This window comes from Akebia trifoliata, chromosome 3 (genome assembly GCF_017979445.1).
Source record: "Akebia trifoliata isolate Shusen 1 chromosome 3, ASM1797944v1, whole genome shotgun sequence".
Classification (NCBI taxonomy): Eukaryota; Viridiplantae; Streptophyta; class Magnoliopsida; order Ranunculales; family Lardizabalaceae; genus Akebia; species Akebia trifoliata.
Window position 1 is genome coordinate 54849878 of NC_141377.1, and position 18426 is coordinate 54868303.

The 18426-nt window shown below is 33.7% G+C and overlaps 1 protein-coding gene across 1 annotated transcript; it reads right to left on the reverse strand.

The window, feature by feature from the left end:
- Nucleotides 1-13763: 13763 nt before the first annotated feature.
- Nucleotides 13764-16963, reverse strand: LOC147408066 (F-box protein At5g51370-like). The gene is made up of 2 exons (XM_086436919.1): nucleotides 15534-16963; nucleotides 13764-14595 (listed from the first exon to the last, which is right to left on the reverse strand). Exons 1-2 carry the CDS (start codon nucleotides 16709-16711, stop codon nucleotides 14328-14330), a joined length of 1446 nt encoding a protein of 481 aa, XP_086293045.1. The 5' UTR covers nucleotides 16712-16963; the 3' UTR covers nucleotides 13764-14327.
- Nucleotides 16964-18426: the final 1463 nt, after the last annotated feature.

Here is an 18426-nt window from a genome sequence, read left to right on the forward strand (position 1 = left end):
TGAGAGAGAGAGTTTTGGGGACATTTGGAAAGTGGTTGGAAAGAAAGATAATATTAAAGAAAAATAAATTTCAAAGACAATATTAAATTTTAGACAAATATTAAATTTTAAAGATATTGTCGACTGCTTTGATAGAGAGATGAAACAGCAAGGATCTTCTTCTCTTCTTCCTTTAATTTTAAATTATTCGCCGACGCTCCATTGTATACTACAGTGTACGGACAAAGAAAATAATAATAATATTGGCCTCAGATCCATGGTTTTTAATTTTTAGTTTTTAGAGAGATTTACAGGGCATACTTATGCAATTTTATTACAAAAACTCCTTTTACTTTGTCGAGTCTGTCCAACCTTAATTTATGAATTAGACTAGCATGACTTATTTAGCAAGGTTTAAAATCTTACTAACGGTAGTTGGACCTATATGGATGATCAAATTGGTAAATCCAACACCACAATCTTACAAATTTCACGGAAAAAGTCTGATTCAACATAACAAAATTGAAAACATAATCCTGTTGGAGCTTTATTGAAGGTGTTCAAAATAGATTGCAATCGAATTTCTAAATTTAAAATTAAAATACAATGATTAAAATTAACTTTTCTTTTTTGATTGTTTTGTTAAGAGTTTCGAATTTTTTCCTTTGTAATCCTATGACATCAAATCATGTTTTTGGATGCCACAAATTCATCTGGTTAAGATCTACTTTAAGGTATGTTAAGTAATTAATTAACTCAATCAATTTGAATTTTATGACGTGGATCTCCCTCCAAGGTTTGTTGGGTAACAACTTTTGTAAAGTACAGTTCCCTTAAAGTTGTCAGAACTCCAAGGGAGTTTTTGGTGATAAAAATGCGACAGTTAATTAGGTCTTCCTGATAAATATCTCTAGTTTTAAAATCTAATATTTCATGTCGTCGTGCAGATATTGAGTTGACTTGTCTGAGTCATCTCATGTTGGTAATAAGCCAAACAATTTATATTTTAATCGACTCAAAACTATTTATTCTAGTGTGGTTTTTGGGTCAATCATAGAACCCCAAGACCACCAAATAATCACGTACGAATTTTACAATGATGTTATCTTCTTCATTAACATTGTTGTCATTGGATATTTAATGTGACACCTATCAAAGAGTCTATAATGTTTAAGTTAAAATCTGATTTTTAAGTTTAAATAGTGATAAAAAGACTATACTTGTTTTTTTTTTTTTATGATGGGGATATCTACACTTACATTCAATTAGTGGGATCGGAAGAGTCAGAGATTGGGCCAAGGCGTGTAGGTCCATTCCCCCGAGCACATGAAATGCCTGCACATCCCAAGCACAGGGTAAGTGAGGGTGTGCCCTCGCGGGTGACCCTGAGGAATTAATCGTCTTACTGGGCAACGACTTGATCTATGAACTTGGGGTTTCATGGTTATTTAGGTTAGGGATTCTCAATTAACCTTAATTATATCCTTGAATTGTTACCCTATTAAGCCAAACATACAATTTGTCTTGGCAAGTATTTCCAACCCTCATTCAACGAGTCATCCTAACATAAGTTATGGGTAATCCAATTGGGACTCAATTGATTTCTTGCTAAAAGTCATTGATTTTTTTCCCTTGCAAATTGTATTAGCTCTTTGCTCTCTTTGTGATTCTCTTTTACCTCTTCAACCTCTTGATATTGAAATGTACATTGATTATGACATTTTGATGTGGCGGTGCACAAACCATAGATACTTTTCACTCGTATCTCGATGAAAACATCTATAATTATGTCTGCAGCACACCATCAAAATGTACATTTTAACGTTACTTCAGCATTATCCTAATTTTATTTTATTTTTTCCGTAGAGGTATAAGACAGCAGGTCTTTTTTTTTTTTTTTTTTGAAAATGTGAGCTTGGTAGCAAGATGAGGGCCTTTTCGGTAATTTATTGTTAATCTCTAATAAAGGACTAAAGTCAAGGGGTATGTCATGAGTTTGAAAACCTAGGAGACTGTATTTCCAGTTTTCACCAAAAGGTTGAAGCGTACTTGTAAATTACCAAAATTGTGCTTCTGAGCCATTTTCCTCTGGTCCAATAAAACCTCACCACGTGGAAACCTTTTTTCCACTACAAAATCCGTGAACTTGGCCCACCTGACCTAGAGGAGGTGTATTCACACATAAAAATAAATTTGATTAGTAATTTAGTAGTTTCAATGACACACTCAAACTAAGGGATTTTACATAATTATTTTTAGGGGAAATTCAGTACTACCTTGCCTCAATCCATTGTAAAAAACCCTCGATTTGTTTATCCAATTTTTAGTCCTTTTTCTAATTCTCCAAAAATCTTACCTTACCCTAGGCTTTGAAGGTTAGAGTAAATAAAATCAAAAGGTTGAAAATGAAGGCAAAAAAAAAAATTAAACCAAAAACATCGCATAGGATTGGTCTTGAGAAAAAAAATTAAATTTTTTTGTTGTTGTCAAAGGTTGACAATGAGGGCATTTATTTTTTAGCCTATCAGTGAAGATCAAGGTCAAAAAAGACATAACGAAAATAAAAAAGTATCTCAAATATTCAACTAAACGTGGAAGGAATGTCTAAATCTCCCTGAAACATAATGGATGATTTAGGCATCTTGTATGTTTTCAGCTGTCTCTTGACCTTACGGATCAATTGTAAAATAAACTTAACACCCATTTTTTCAATCTATAACAAAAAATAAAAATAAAAAATCATTGATTTTTCTCCAAAAAAAATATATATCATCAAGCCCTATAATCTCTATAGTAAATTATTTTTAATCTATTCAACATAATTTTCATTGCATTCGACCTCATCATAATCCGTTGTAAAAAAAAAAACTCTTGATTATGTCAATCCATCATTTTCAATCTCATCGTGACCTTTTTTAGAAAATTCTTAATTTTTTTTACCTAAAATTTCATCATCTTCTACTTCTCCAAAAATCTTATCTTATTATGGAGATTTGAATATTAAAATGAAAAAAATCTAGGGTCAAGTTAATAGTATATATATATATGGGGGCAGTTCATAGGACAATAATTGTGACAAAATTTATGACTATGACTTTTTGCAAATCACTTTTTATAGGATTAAAATTTTTGGAATTTGCTGATTTTTGGTGAGAATGATCTTTATAGCGAGGAGATCATTCTAAAACTTCTAACTCATATAAGATAAAAAATCATTGTCATAAATTTTGTCACAATTATTGTCCCATGAACCGTTCCTTATACATATATTAAAATTTATTAATTTTTGGAAGAAACATCGAAGGTATTTAGTGGCTACATATTGAAGATAAGGTCATTTAAATCATTTTACTCATCGATTATTATTGCTAGAGTTCAAAGGAACCACTCGCGATAATAACTTATTCCACAACAGGATTAACTACATTTTATATGTTTTGAGTATATTTACTTACTTTTGAAAGGCATTTAAACATGTATTTTCAAAATTACAATAACAAAAAAAAAAAAAAAGTTCTTTCTATTCAATATCTATATGTAATAAAGAGGCATTAAAGCGAGAAATAAAAAATTTCTTTTATCAACAATAATAATGAAAGATCTTCCTTTGCTATCGAGTTTAAAAATAAAAGGGTATTTCAAATATTTACTAAAATGTAGAGGGGGGCATATCTAAATCAGTCTAGAAATATAATTTGTAGATCTGATATTTATGGAGATGTGGTTGAAATCGTTTGTCTTGTGTGGTTAATAGTATCATCCATCTGGCCATCTCCATACTAAACGTTAGTTTCTGGGTACCCACCCACATCATCATCATCGTCAATTAAAGATATCCACGTGTGTACTTTTCACCTCAATCTCCGTATATTATTTGGTAAAGAATCGTTCCATTTGGGCCCAAAAATATATTTGAAATAGATCGAATCATTGGTAGGAGAAAGGTCTAGTCCGAATTCAATTAAAGAAGCTTAGAGTTGGTGTGTGTCTGGAGATGTGGACACATGACAGCTTAAATTTTTTTATCTAAGAGTAAACTTTATAAAAATATCCCATTTTGATAAGTTCCCAGGAAAAGTAATAAAGATTTATTTCTCTTACCTCTATTAAAAAAATAAATTAATTAAAATGACATACTTCTCTAAACCTTAGTCGGGTCGGATTCATCATAAGTCTGAAATCGATAATAAAATTTGAAAAAATTCATTAATTTTTCCTTTTTTTTTCCAATGAAGTATTATTCTACGGATTATTAAGATATTTTGAGTAATTAACGTATTTTAAGATAAAAAAGAATAAAATATAATTTTTACAAATATTTATAGAACGCGATGGAAAAAAGGGCTACGGTAACTTGTTGTATATTGTAAAGTATAAATTTGCAAGTTATGACGTGCAACACAAGTCATCTTTGAAGCGGTCACACTTCAAAATTTTGGAGGAATCCAATTTTTTAGGTGATAAATGTTATTTTTATCTTAAAAAATAATAATGACATAACCCTCTTCATTTATTTGAAATTATACTTTAATTTTTCAAATTGATGTTTTGTCTTTTGACTTTGGTCTTCTTTTATAAATTAATAGAATAATAACCTCAATGCCTTCATCATCACCACTATCATTATTATCATCACCATTATACAAGCACTTTCATCGTCATCACCATCACTATTAACATATATCACTATCATTTATCAACATGTATGAAGCATATATCACATATTTTTCATTTATTGAATTTCTGTAATTCAAAATCGAAGAATTCAAAATTTTCACGTATTTTGAATTATTAATAAAGGTTACGCCTTTTAGTATCAAGTCCAGTCGGACTCCAAATAATATACTAAGTCCAATAAAATTGAGATTTTAAATAAAAATAAAATAAATTTTAATAATTAGGTATCTTGTATACAGTAGATTGGGCCCATATATATGGATTTAAAGTAAGGGGTGAGTCTTTAAAGGTGACCCTTAAGAAATTAATGCTCGTACTAAGTATCAAATTCACGACCTACATCTACATGCATTAACTGTTTATTAATGCATTGGGCCAGACTTTATATTTGCCAGTAGTTTTAGGTAGTACATACAGTAACGGTGATGACGGGACTTGAGTCCAGGTGTCAGGTCAATATCTTGTTGATTTGCATAAAGATGATTTTTGTGGTGTGGCATTAATTACTTGACTTTTTTCTAGCAATTATGAGTTAAAATAATGTTGAAGTGACCTCGAGGATGGACCTCATACGGCACATCTTGACGTGACTATTACGGTAAAGGTTTGTTATTTGAAAATGAGTCGTGCTGGGGTGACACAAAGAAAGACACAATGATGTAGTGGCCCGCATATAAGCGTAGATGATTTTCCGCGAGATACGAGTAAAAGCAGCCACGGTTATGCACGCGCCACCACATCATTGTGTCACTTTTGTGTCTCCTCTGTGTCATTCCAACGTTTTCCTTAGAAAATATGTATAAAAGTCTCGTGGTAAAAAAATTCACTTGCAGTATTCTTTTAATTAAAATACCTTAAGAAAATTGTTTTTTATAAGATGTGGCCCTCTAAGTTTTGATGAATATTTGAGATACTCTTCCTATGTTATAAGATTGATGACATACCCCTTGACCCTACTCTTCCATTATAAATTAATGAATAATTATATAACGAATGATGCTAAATGCAGGTAGTTTTTTGTCAACGCCCCACACCCTTTTCTCTTTTCTGTTCATAGTGAAAAAAGCAAATTTTTTAATTTAATCATCTTGTGACATTCAAAAACATGATCCGATATTATGGAGTTGTAGAGAACAAAATTATATGAACTTAAAAAAAAATTATTTTTCACAATTGAATTTGCCGTCCATTATCAACACCTTGATCAAGCTCGAAAAATAATATTACTATTATTTTATTTTAATATGAATATTTTCATGAAATTTAAAAGATTGTCTTGTTGGATTGTCAATGTGATAATCAATGTGGGCCCTTAAAATTTGAAATCTAAAAAATAAATATGTGGGCAACTGGCAAGAGAGAGAAATTCTCTATATTGTTGATGTCATTGCGCCACATGCCAAAAGTTTATTGGGCTGTAATCCAACACGTCATAGGACGTCCGAGCGTTGGCCAAAACAATGTCAATTTAGCATTTCTCTTATATAAATGACTCAAACTTCATTGTTTTTTTTCTTCCTGAAAATAATCATCTAATTCTCATAGATGATTGATCAGACCAATTTTTAGTGCATAGGTAGACTGATGTAAGGTCTAAAATAACTAGAATCCTTTAAACATTTAAATAGAATTTTAAATATTTAAAACATTTTTTTTAAAATTGACTAAAATCTCCCTTGAATTGATTAACTTGGACATTTACGAGTTTAATAAAATTATATTAATATTATGAATATATATTTTTTAAATTATAATAAATAAAAAAAATTATTTTTGTTCTCCACAAAAATTATTTTATATAACCAAATAACTCAATTAAATTTTAGAATTTACTCGGAATTTTTGTTCCACTGAGTTTGGTGTCGAATCATTACAAAATCCAATTGAGTTGATAGTAATCTATAGAACTTGGTTGTTCGAGTCCACTCGATTATAATTTGTAGTGACTTGGGCCCAACTCAGTGGAATCAACTTGTCGAGTCAACTCAAAAATGTACTTAATAAGGTCAAAATTTTGATCTATTTATTTAATTATCTATAATATTTTTCGTGGAGAAAAAAATATTTTAAATGTTTAAATATATTTTAATTTTCATAAAACTAAAATAATTTTCTTTTACTCATTTGAGTCCACTTTTGATTTTTCAAGTTGATACAATTTGATGGGGTCTAAGAATTTTAGACCTTACATTGGTCTCTACTTACACATTCCAAATCAGTTGGATGATGATCATCATCCCATTATTATCATCATTGCATCTTAACAAGGTAATATGAATAGTTTTGGGAATAAAAATTAAAGATTTTTTTTTGCTATTAGATCATTTTTCTTTAATCTTTACAAGGAGAATTCAAGTGGTTTGTAATTAATTTTAAAATATATGGGTAACTCAAATAATCACTAAAAGGTAGAAGGGCCAATCAACAAACGGTTTGTAAACTCTTAAAGGTATTGTCAAAAGGGTAGTTCAGGGATTATGTAAAATAATGGTTTTGATGGGTCCTTGGAGTCCGTATTCTTTATGAGATGATCTTTAGGTACATGTTCACTCGAATGAAAAAGCATCTATGTTCGAGTGAAAAGAAATATATGGCTCCTATCCACTTTCACGTCAAGGTGTGTGATGTGAGGTTCAATCTTGAGTGACATCTTGAGGTCACTCCAACGTGACTCGATGATTTTCCCCCACTTAAATACTAAAATAATATTGAAGTGACCCTAGGCTCTGGACAACGTGACTCGATGATTTTCCCCACTTAAATACTAAAATAATATTGAAGTGACCCTAGGCTCTGGACCTCATGTCACACTTCTTGATGGAAAATGTATAGAAATCATAGATGCTTTTTATTGAGGTACGAGTAAAAAAACATCTATAGTTCCTATCCACTTTCACGTCAAAAAGTGTAATATGAGGTTCCAGCTTGAGGTCACTCCAACACGACTCTAGAAAACAAGGGAAAAAAATCTATTTATTTTACTTGATTTGAGCCGAAAAGGACTCCAAATTCTAGCTCAAATTTCTTATGCTTTTGGAGTTGTTCTACTCCACTTTTTCCCCTCACCCCTTTTCCCTTAACTCATAGTTGACATTGGAGAAGTAATTTGATAGATCTATCTCAGATTACTTATGCTCTTGGAGTTTCTCTATGCCACTTTTTTCCATACCCCACTTCCTTCCACACACAGTTGACAAACACAATATCTTCAATAAAGAATTTTCAAGTCCATTAATAAGGAGAGCGACTATTGCCTCACTAACTTTTATTAGTGCCAAACCAATTGCTATATAAATAAATCACCAAATAATTGCGCATAGTTGGTGGGGCATTATCAAAAGTTGGTGTGGCAATATCAACTCTTAGTAAGAATGTGTTGTTTCTAATATCTATGTGAGTTTCCCCAAAATTATTTTCAGCAATCGGTGCTTCGTATGTCTAAATGATAGTTCAATTTAGGGCATCTCTATAGTTCTTGTTTTCCTCCTAAACAAATCCTAATCCACATTGTTAATAAATCTGCCTTCTTTCCTTTATTTTGTTCCAAATTCTCTCACTTGGCCATGCTTATAGTACCAAGCATGTTATACAGACAAGGGTAAAAAAGGCAGCATTTATGAAAACATCAGCCGTGGCATACTTTTTCTAACTAGGCAAGCAAGGAGAGTTACAGTTAATGTAGGCGAAGTTGGATTCAATGGAATTTGAACCTAGGTCATGAGATCAACTCTCCTCAAACCTTGACCAACTTAGTTAAGAGCAAACTCATCACCCTCGCAACCTACTAGGGACCAAGAAAGGAAGAAGTTACATAGAACCAAGAAGTTTCCACTAGCCTGCGTGCCATCCACATTAGAATAGATAAGGGTTTTCCAGGAAAAAAGAGAGATTATAGGCAGCATTAACATCTCGCCAGTGGCCACAACCTCGCTGAGGTGAAGCCTAACTTATACCAAACCAGTTTCCTAAGTTGGGTAAGGTCATGGGCGTGCATCAATACCACAGACTTGGGATACAAACAACATCTTCACCCACTATAGTAACCACCAACTTTCTCCCTAAACATCGGCCTAGGGCTACATGGACACTAAGCTGGCTCATATCAGCAAGTATTCTAAGAATATATATAAGCTAAAGTTGAAAACAATTACAGCCGAACAAAATTAATATCATTAGCAACTAAATCAGGCATCCATCAATCTGGGAAGGCCAACAGAAAATCAAGAAGGCATTGTTCAGCTAAAAACTAGTAAAATGTGCATCATCCCAATGAAGCTTCCATGAAAAAGGTCCAGCTCTGACATTAGAGCAACAAAGCAGAGTCAACCACGATTTCCTTGAAGAACAATTCAAATACACTTTGAGACCAACTTCCACCACTACTTCCCTTTGAGGCTGAGGTTTAAAAAAAAAAATAAAGAACCCTACCAAGTGATCTACCTAGTGAAAAGAGATCAAAAAACTCCATTACAAGATACTGAATCAGTTGACTCTTATCCTACACCCATGCCACAACATTTGGAATGAACCCTATATAAGTTGAATCACAAATATAAAGAATCCATAAATGTCTGGAACCTTTAACCCCTAAGAGGATGTCTGTGCCATAGGCATGGGCAAACTCTAGTATATATAAGAAGACAACATAAAGACAAAGAATTGATTTCTCCGCATGAAAAGCTCATCTATTAACATCAATCTTTTTTTTTTTCATTCCCGAAAGCATCTAATCCAGTTTCAGTCAATCAATTTCCTAAGCCATTGGCACATCTATAAGTATAATTAAAATCAATATCTAGCTATTGATAGTTCAACATATAAGATGAAGTCCAAACGTATTCATTGAACTATCATCTTTGACTTAGATTTTCTCTGGGAGACAAACATAAATGACCTAAATGCCATCATCTTTCATCAAAATAAATACAAAAAAATGCCATCATCTTCAATCTCTAGCTGATTTTCTCTCCAAAACCAGTCATCTTCAACCTTAGGATAAAGTTGTGTACTCATTTCTTTAAGCTTAAGAATATATCTTCTTCAACCTTCAAACCTCAAGAAAAAGATAGGATTGTTGGAAAAGTAGATTGCAGGTGGAATTTTAGGTAGAAAGCCAAAGACTTGTACAAGACGTTGAAGATGAGATTGAATATGCTAAAAATAGTTTACTTTAAGTGTTAATAACTTGAAGAAGAAAGATTTTAAGCTTAGTCTTCAACCTTAAGATTCTACATCTTTCAACCTTCAAACCTATGAACTTTGGAAAAGGAGAAAGGTGGATTTTTGGGCGAAGTTAAGCAAGGAGTTCTCCGGATTTTCATTTGAGGGCTTTGCTTTTAGATGGGATAGCTTATGTAACTAGTGAGCTCTTGTTTTTGTCTTTCCTGTTTTTGCTTTCTTTCATGGAGGCTCTCTCGCCCCCCACCCCCCCCCCCCCCCCCGGCCCCCTTTGTACTATCCTTCTTTTGATATATATACTCATCAAAAAATGAAAAATGGATTTTTGGATTAAAAAATCAAAGATTTTCTATAATACATTGAAGACAGGGTTGAATAAGTTAAAAATAGTTTACTCCAGAGGTTGACAGCCTGAAATGACAGATTTTCTGGAATAAAATCGAGGGGTTTGGGCTTGGAGTTGAAAATAAGGGCATTTAGGTCATTTTATATTAGTATCTCAGGCAAAACCAAGGTCAACGGAAGCATGCCATCATTTTGAAAACACGCAGTATCCAAAAAATTGAAGGGTATTCTATATAATACAAAATATGTCTAAATAACCAAAAATAAGCAGTATCCAGCAGCTATTTTCCTCCCATCAAAAGCAATGAATCAAATCATGCGTGGGCTTTTTCCAGAACAGTGTGCAATATAATAATTGGAAACTATAAGGATTGCAAAACTTGTCGGTTCGGCCAAGACAAGTTGTGCATGATGCCTCAAAGAAAATTAACTCCCTACTCACAGGGCTTCCGAGCTACTCACATTTCTCCTCCCAAGACCCAAAGTTATTCATCTCTGAACCAGCACAATCTCTCAAAGAAGAAAGATCCCAGTGCGATTGTACTCAACAAATCTTAAAGAGTCCCAAACAATTGGTGATCCATACTCTTTATGGATCACGTGAAAGATGGTAGGGACCCATTCTACACATCTTGCAATGAGAGATCAATAGAGAATGACTAACCATTCCAAGAGTAGACCACCTCTTCGTGAGGACATGAAAGGAATTTATAGATTATCAAAAACTTGACCAAAAAAGATTGATCACTAGACAAAGCCCACATGTGGGTTCCTTACAGTCCCTCATAAGGCTTTTACAGACATTTTTTTTCTTAATGGACATATATTAGCTCTCATGTTTTCTCTTAGGCAATGTGGGACAATAGATTCAACAAAAAGACGATACTAACAACAAGCATTAAAACTGCAAGTAGGCCACTTTAAACATATCTGTCATTCAAACATAGTTTATAATTCAAAACCACCATTGGAATCCTTAGTCCACACTCCCAACTAGTGGGACCACCAGAGAAATTGCACAACTTAGCCATCCTACTTTCTTTTTATGATGAATATACAATATATTATAAAAAAATAAGTAAATAAACAGAAGGAAGAGGTCAAGGAACATACCTCGACAAAAGGAAAGGGGAAAAACAAAAACAAACCACATAATAAAACACTACCCCCACTACAAAACTATATTAGTAGAAACAATCTCCTAATTGAAATGAAAATTATCAAAGAATACCGACATTGCATTCCTCTAACTGCTCACACCAAAAGAAAACAAGACGAAGAATGTTGATAATGGCCTCTTAGTAGTGACTTATACTCCTCCCCCTATTTCAATGCTTCCAAGAGCCCCAAAAAACAGCAAAAGGAGACAACAACCAAAGAATATTTTTCTACCGAGATGCCAGACTGCCCACTTTTGGAGAAAAGACGAAAATGACCTAGGGAAAAATCACGGTGAGCTAAAAACAGAAGTGAGATGGAACCAAATGGAAGTTGCAAAATTACAACAGATCAGAAGATGATTAACTGACATGCCACTGACTTTGAATATGGCAAAGAAATAAACTAAAATGATAGCCCGAGTACTTATGTGATCAGTTGTCATTGTCAAAGCCCCATCTAAGGCCACCAACCAAAGAAAAGAGAGAACTTTGGATAGAACATGCAAGGCTAAATAGCCAATGCTGAAAATTGGACATCAGATCAGAAATGAAGGATTAATATAAGTAATTAAAAAATATCATCTCGACTCAACAATCAGACTTAATAGTCTTCCTAATGAGAAGAGATGGACATGGAAGACAGGCGGTTAATTAGGCTAACAATCAACTCTACATCCTATAATCTATTCAGTGTTGTCAAATGCAATCACATATGCTATTTTCTATGGGTAAATTGCATATGCCATGATGACATATATGATTTAGGGTTTTTGGTTCATTATGCCATGGCATACAAAAGTATGTGATGGCATGTTACTCCAATAGGAAATGATTTGACTATTGGAGAATTAAATTCAAGTTTTTTTTTAATCTATCTTATCCTACAACTACCCTATTTCCACCCCCTATTCATGCATTATTCTAAGTTATTTCTTTTATTCTTTCACTTGCATATATTCTCTTTAAATCTTATTTTTTACTTTATTTTTTCAAAATATTGAGTTTGCATTCTAACAGAAAATCATAGTATCCAATGATTAAACTATTAAAGCAGAATCCATTTTAATTATCTAGAACTAGAGCTAGAACTTGATAATTAAAGTAGGCCACCTTCGTATCATGAATAGTTTATACATTATTGACTATTTAGCTTCTTGAGTTCTTTTATTCTTGTTACTAAATGACTAAGTGTAATCAATTTTATTCAATTTGAAAAATGAGTGCTATCCAAAATCCAAATATATTGTTACAGGTTTATTTTTATTTTCTTATATTTTTCTGGTTTTTTAAACATTTTCCCCCTTTTTTCTTATTTTTTAATATTTTTATTTATTTTTTTGAACTAAAATAATACTTTGTGCAATATGCGACCGCCTATGCTATTTGACAACATTGAATCTATTACACCCATACAAATAGACTCCAAACTCTAAACCACTACTCACTATTAAGAAGCTTAACTTAAATAGGAAATTAGTACTCATCTTTACTATTATAATAGAAGGCGAAGTAGAGGGTTCTTGAGACCAAAATTTTCTCTCAGACAAAACATTTAAACTTACTAATTATTAGTCCTTTTGGTTAAAACAAATAAAATTGCAAGTGAACGGCACCCATAATCATATTAGTTAATATATTGAAAGTACAAAAATATCCTTTGATCTTCAATATTATAATAAGGGTTTGATATAAATTCAAAATCACTCTAATTAATATTTTAAATAACAAAACTGTCTCCGCAATATATTAAATTATAAACTATGATGTAAAATTAGATTATCTATTTAAAATTTATAAAATAATTATTTAAATTAATCATACAATATTTTAATCTTACATAAATCCTATTTTTCTTTTATAATAAATGTGCCTTGGAATATGCCACCTACTAGTAGCTCATAGAAATAAAATTCATCAATCTTTTGGACCTGACTTTGCAACTGCTGATTATGTGAGGTGGTCTCAAAGTTATTGTATTGTTCAAAATGAAATAGTTTGCCTAGTTTGAAAGAGTTCAGGTCTCTAGTTGCATCCTTAGCAATTTCACTATGCTTGTTATTAGTAGAAATCAGATATTACAACCAAACAACGTGTGAGGAAGGGAGATAATTGGACAGTTTTGTTGAACATTTGAAACATGATAGTTCATAAAATTAAAAATAATAAAAGGAATTTCTTTATACAACAATCAGTGTATTTTCTAAATTAAGTAGATGAGTTCTCATTGCAAACGATGATAATTACCAATCAACTATCTTGAAGGTACACCCCAGCCTCTTGGTATCATGTAAAAAGAAGAAAAAAAAAGTACCAGGCCAACCAATCCGCAAATCTGTACAACAGTTATGGGCATTTGCATATCAGAACAAACAAGTAACCAACCAATCTAATAGCTGTGGAATGGTTGTCGCATGAGGACAAATAGAACTTAATCCTTCTAACACAATTGCATATATTTCATTAGAATGCACACTAGGAAAGGGGACTGATCCATGTCATGGTCTCATGGCTAAAAGATGTGATAAATATTTTATACAATTCAGTGTTCTACGTATCCAAAATGTGAAAAATAAACTACAGAAATGAATAACAAAGACGTTTGATACTCAGATATCCACTGTCATTACCCCTCAAGGTGGCTGAACTACTTAAAAAGGAAAGGGATTAGCATTCCTAACCTTGTAATAATGGACATGAGTGTAAGAGAAACATGGCGCTAGTGTTAATTCATCATTGGAGAATTTTGAGCTGGACAGAGTCAAATTCATGTGAACCATAGACATGTTAATAATGCCTTGCTCCCTTGTCTGGTTCTCTATGGGCAGAAAAAGGTCCATCATTCCCCATTAACAACCACATTAACCATCTGAAATGGTGGATACGAGAATGATTCGAAGTAATGATAATGTGTTATCACTACAAGACCTGTTGCAGTCAGTCCACAAATCATCCAAGTACACATTACAGAAGCTCACATTCTTTCAGGTCTCATACCCTCTTGAAAAATCGACTACCTTTCTTTCCCACTCCAGTCCCTTCAAGACTTAATGAAAGCAGAGATCTGGTATCTGGTCGCCATTTCAACTCTTTAAGAACAGAGAACAAGCTTGAAAGTGCCGGAGTAACTTCACTGTCTTTTATATTGTTACATGAGACTACCCTAAGCGTTTGAAGTTCCATCAAAGAAAGAACCACCGACTCTAGACCTTCTGTTGTTAGTGACGAGCATCCTTCCAAAGATAGATTCTTTACCCTCCTGTGAAGAAAATTCAAGTTATGGAATTCTATCATGTCAATCAGTCACATCGAAACCATGTCAAAATTAATAAGGGAAGTGTTGTGAGGAAACACCCAAATAAGTTACAATCCAGACAATGAACACACACACACAAAAAGCACAAAAGAGAGAAGGAACAAAAAAAAAAAGATGCAACACACAAGGGACACAATTTACATGGTTTGGCAATATTGCCTACGTCGATGGGCGGCGATAATGGTTTCTATTGATTAAGAGTCACAAAAAACAATATAATTTTAGGGTTTTCTAGAAGAGAAATATATATAACGCCTAGGGCTTCCAATGCATTTTTTACTACCAAAAATACCCCAATAGTTGTACAAACACTCAAAAAAGCCCTTCGGGGGAATGCTGGCCCCTGAACCCCCGACCCTCGTAAACGTACCTGGGTCCAACATACCTCCTAATATATAATCCAGAATTAGGGCCATGAACAACGGAAAGCTCTCTAGCCAAACCAAAACAAAGATACAAAATTGAAAAGGCTTTCATCCTCTCAACTATAACTCTTTAAGTAATGTTGGTTTAGAAGGAAAACTTTTATTGCCGTTCATCAGAAAAAGTAAAAATAAAAAATAAAAAAACATAGCCATGATAAGTAGGACTTAGATTGCTAAGCTACTAGAGAAGTCAAAACTATGATTGTAACATCTACGATGATTTCATTCCATCCCCACAGTTCTACAACTCAAAATGTTGAGTTACTCGGTACGACAATCCCATGGTTACTAATATTCATTTACATGGAAGGAATTCAACATTTTATTCAATGATTCCTTCTTAAATTAGTTCCAAAACCAAAGGAGATCCTAGAAATTCTTTTATCAAGAAATGGAAAATCTTGAAACCAATACCACAGAACAATGGAAAAAAGAACACAAGGAGAAACCCAATACCTGCAAATACTAGCATTGGTGAACATGTCATTGTCCAATCCCCAACAATCCTGAATGAAAATATCCCTGACGGCAACACACACCAAAAACAACGCTTTCACACTCTGTTTATCACGCAAGTGACACTGCTGCAGATGCAACTGTTCTATAGTCGGACAAGACCCCAAATGCTCAACCGGTCCTGGACTAGGATCAATCTTCTTACACGATTGAAGCTTCAACGTCTTCAAATTCCCACAAAATGATAAAGCCGCCATCCAACCCTCATCCATCCTATGGTCATAAAGCGTGAGCTCCTCCAACATTTGGCAGCATTGACCAATCGCTCTGATCCCATCATAACTCCCCTCACACCCGGTCAGCTCGAGCTTGACCAACCGCTTACACCCGTGAGCCAAGATAGTCAAACCAATATCTGAGATCGCCAAACTATAAAAACCATCCACGGAACCAATCAATTTCAAGATCTGCAAATTCTGGCAAGCAGAGATCCCTCGCAAGGAGGGATCTGAACAATGATGGAGCTCCAATTCCTGCAAAGTAGGGCACTCTTGTGCAATACTCGAAAGCCCTTCCTCCGTTGCACCAATAAGAACAAGTCTCCGTAAATTAGGGCATCCACGAGCGAGAACTTGAAGCCCTCTATCAATTGAATCCGACGGCAACAAATTTTCTTCACGTATAAAATCACCAGACGAGAAATCAGAGTCAAGATGAATTGAGATTAATCTATGAGTCAACAAGATTCCTGAATTCTTAGGCGAATCAAGGCATGCTCGAGCCAAATCAACATCGGTTAGATTGGGGAATCGAGAAACAAGCCGACCTGATTCGAGAAAATCCCACTCGAGAAGCTTTACAGAACGAACCAGACGACCAAGCAAGAACATCCATCGCTTACAAACAAGAGAACTAGGGTTTCTTTGCGAGTCAGGAAGATTGGAGAGGATTCGAAGAAGAAGCTCGTCTGACAACAGAGAGGTCAAATCGATTCCTGAAGAATAATCTAGGTTTAGGGTTTTTAAATCTGATGTTGGTGATGTTAATTTCTTCTCTGCTGTGAGAGAATCGAGCTGCATCTTGAAAACCACATGCTTTAGAGATTTTCCTTTAAACCAGAGGTCTGGCAAGCTTGGCGGTTTCTTTAATGGCGGTTTAGGGTTTCTCTCTGGTGGCATTTAGAGTTTCGATTCGAAAGATGTTCGATTCTGCTCTGCTTCTTCTACTTCGACTTCTCTGCATCTCTTATTCTCTCTCTCTCTCTCTCTCTCAAGAGTCAAGACTCAAGAGTTTCTCGTTGTCTCTTTCTCTCTCTACTTTTGACAAACGGATTTGTATTTTGTGGGGTTCGCAATTTTGTTATCATCATCATTTTGTCTCGTTCTAAGTCATTCAAATCTAAGTTTTAAAATGGGCTTGTTGTTGGCGGTAATTACGAATATGTCTTCAGTTTTTTAAAATTTGTTTCTATTCTCTTTATCTGATCTATATTTAAAGAAGGCCACACGAGTCTCAACCATTCATGTGGCGCACAACAAACATTTTAAGTTTTCTTTTTGGATTATATAATTATGCGTCAATCATTTTGGAAAGTTTTTTTTTTTTTTTTCTTTTTATTTCAGATTCTAACTTTGGTTGCATGGGTTGTAAATGGATCAGATCAGACCCAAAATCCAATCCGATAATTATGGGTTGGATTATGGATTTGGATTCTGATAAGAACTTGATCCATTAAGAATCTGATTTGATAATTTGTTTTGTACCAGTTACCCCTGTTCTGATAATGGGTTTGAAAGATACAAATGCCATGTTAGATCAGGTCGAGAATAACTGATAGATCAGGTTCGGATCCTAATTGGATAAGTAAGAGTTGAGTACCAACCCAAACCAAACCCAATCCGTTGACAACAAAGGTCGAGACGGTTTGATGATGTTAAAACCTTTTATTGAAGATGTTGCACCAACTCCATAAAATAGTTTAACGTCTAATTTTGTATGGTGCTGTTCGTGCTCCCAACATAGAAATGATTTTTTATGAGCTATAGTATCCATCAATGTAAATAGGTGTTCATGTTCAAATTTCACCAATTACTCCATATAGGAAATTGTGGACCATCTAATCGTGTGTTGACAGCTTTGTTAATAAAAGGAGAAGTCGATTTAAATAACAGAGTCGTGATGATCTAACTACCCCACGTGGTATACTCAATCGACTATTTGATGTGTCAAGTTCGAGAATAGTAACTGTGCACTTCTTGAGATACACTTTTTATGGGGAAGTGCAGATGTGTATCTTGATGAACGCAGATCTATGGTTCTCGAACTTGTATCAAAGTAGTTGATTGAGTTTGTCATGTAGGGTAGTCAGATTATCACGATTCTAAATAAAATGGTTAGGATCATTGAATTGGGTTATTTTCCAATAAATTGTCGTTCCAAGAAAGTGACCTTTCATGGAAGTGAATGGTTCGTCCTCAAAGTCTCTGAGTACTTTCTAACATTAGAGAGGTATGTAAGCATATCGCATACAATACATGAGCAAATTAAATAGAAAAAATATCATGATATTTTATTTTTTTTAATCTGGGATCACAATTTGCTAATTTTAGATAAAAATTACTCATTTGAAGATGCACAGACCTTAGGGGGGTAAGAAAGTGGCTTAAATGAAAGTATTTTGAATAGGAGCAACTAAGCAAAATCTGTTACAATGTTAATCGCTAAATTATATTTGTGGACACCCATTTTGTATTAGTTTAATCTGTCAATAAATCAATTTAGAAGTTGTGTGTTTGTGATAATTACTTAAATCCCTTTTTTAGAATTATTGTGTCGATAGGTACCCATTTAACTGGAACCGAACTAGATGTTAGAGCAAGGCCTAAATGAAAAT

Bases quoted from the DNA above. Each gene is read 5' to 3' on its own strand.
- LOC147408066 (XM_086436919.1), bottom strand. From the start codon at position 16,711: ATGCCACCAGAGAGAAACCCTAAACCGCCATTAAAGAAACCGCCAAGC. The intron at 14,596-15,533 runs GTATTGGGTTTC...TTTTCTTCACAG, and splicing joins ACCAATGCTAGTATTTGCAG to GAGGGTAAAGAATCTATCTT.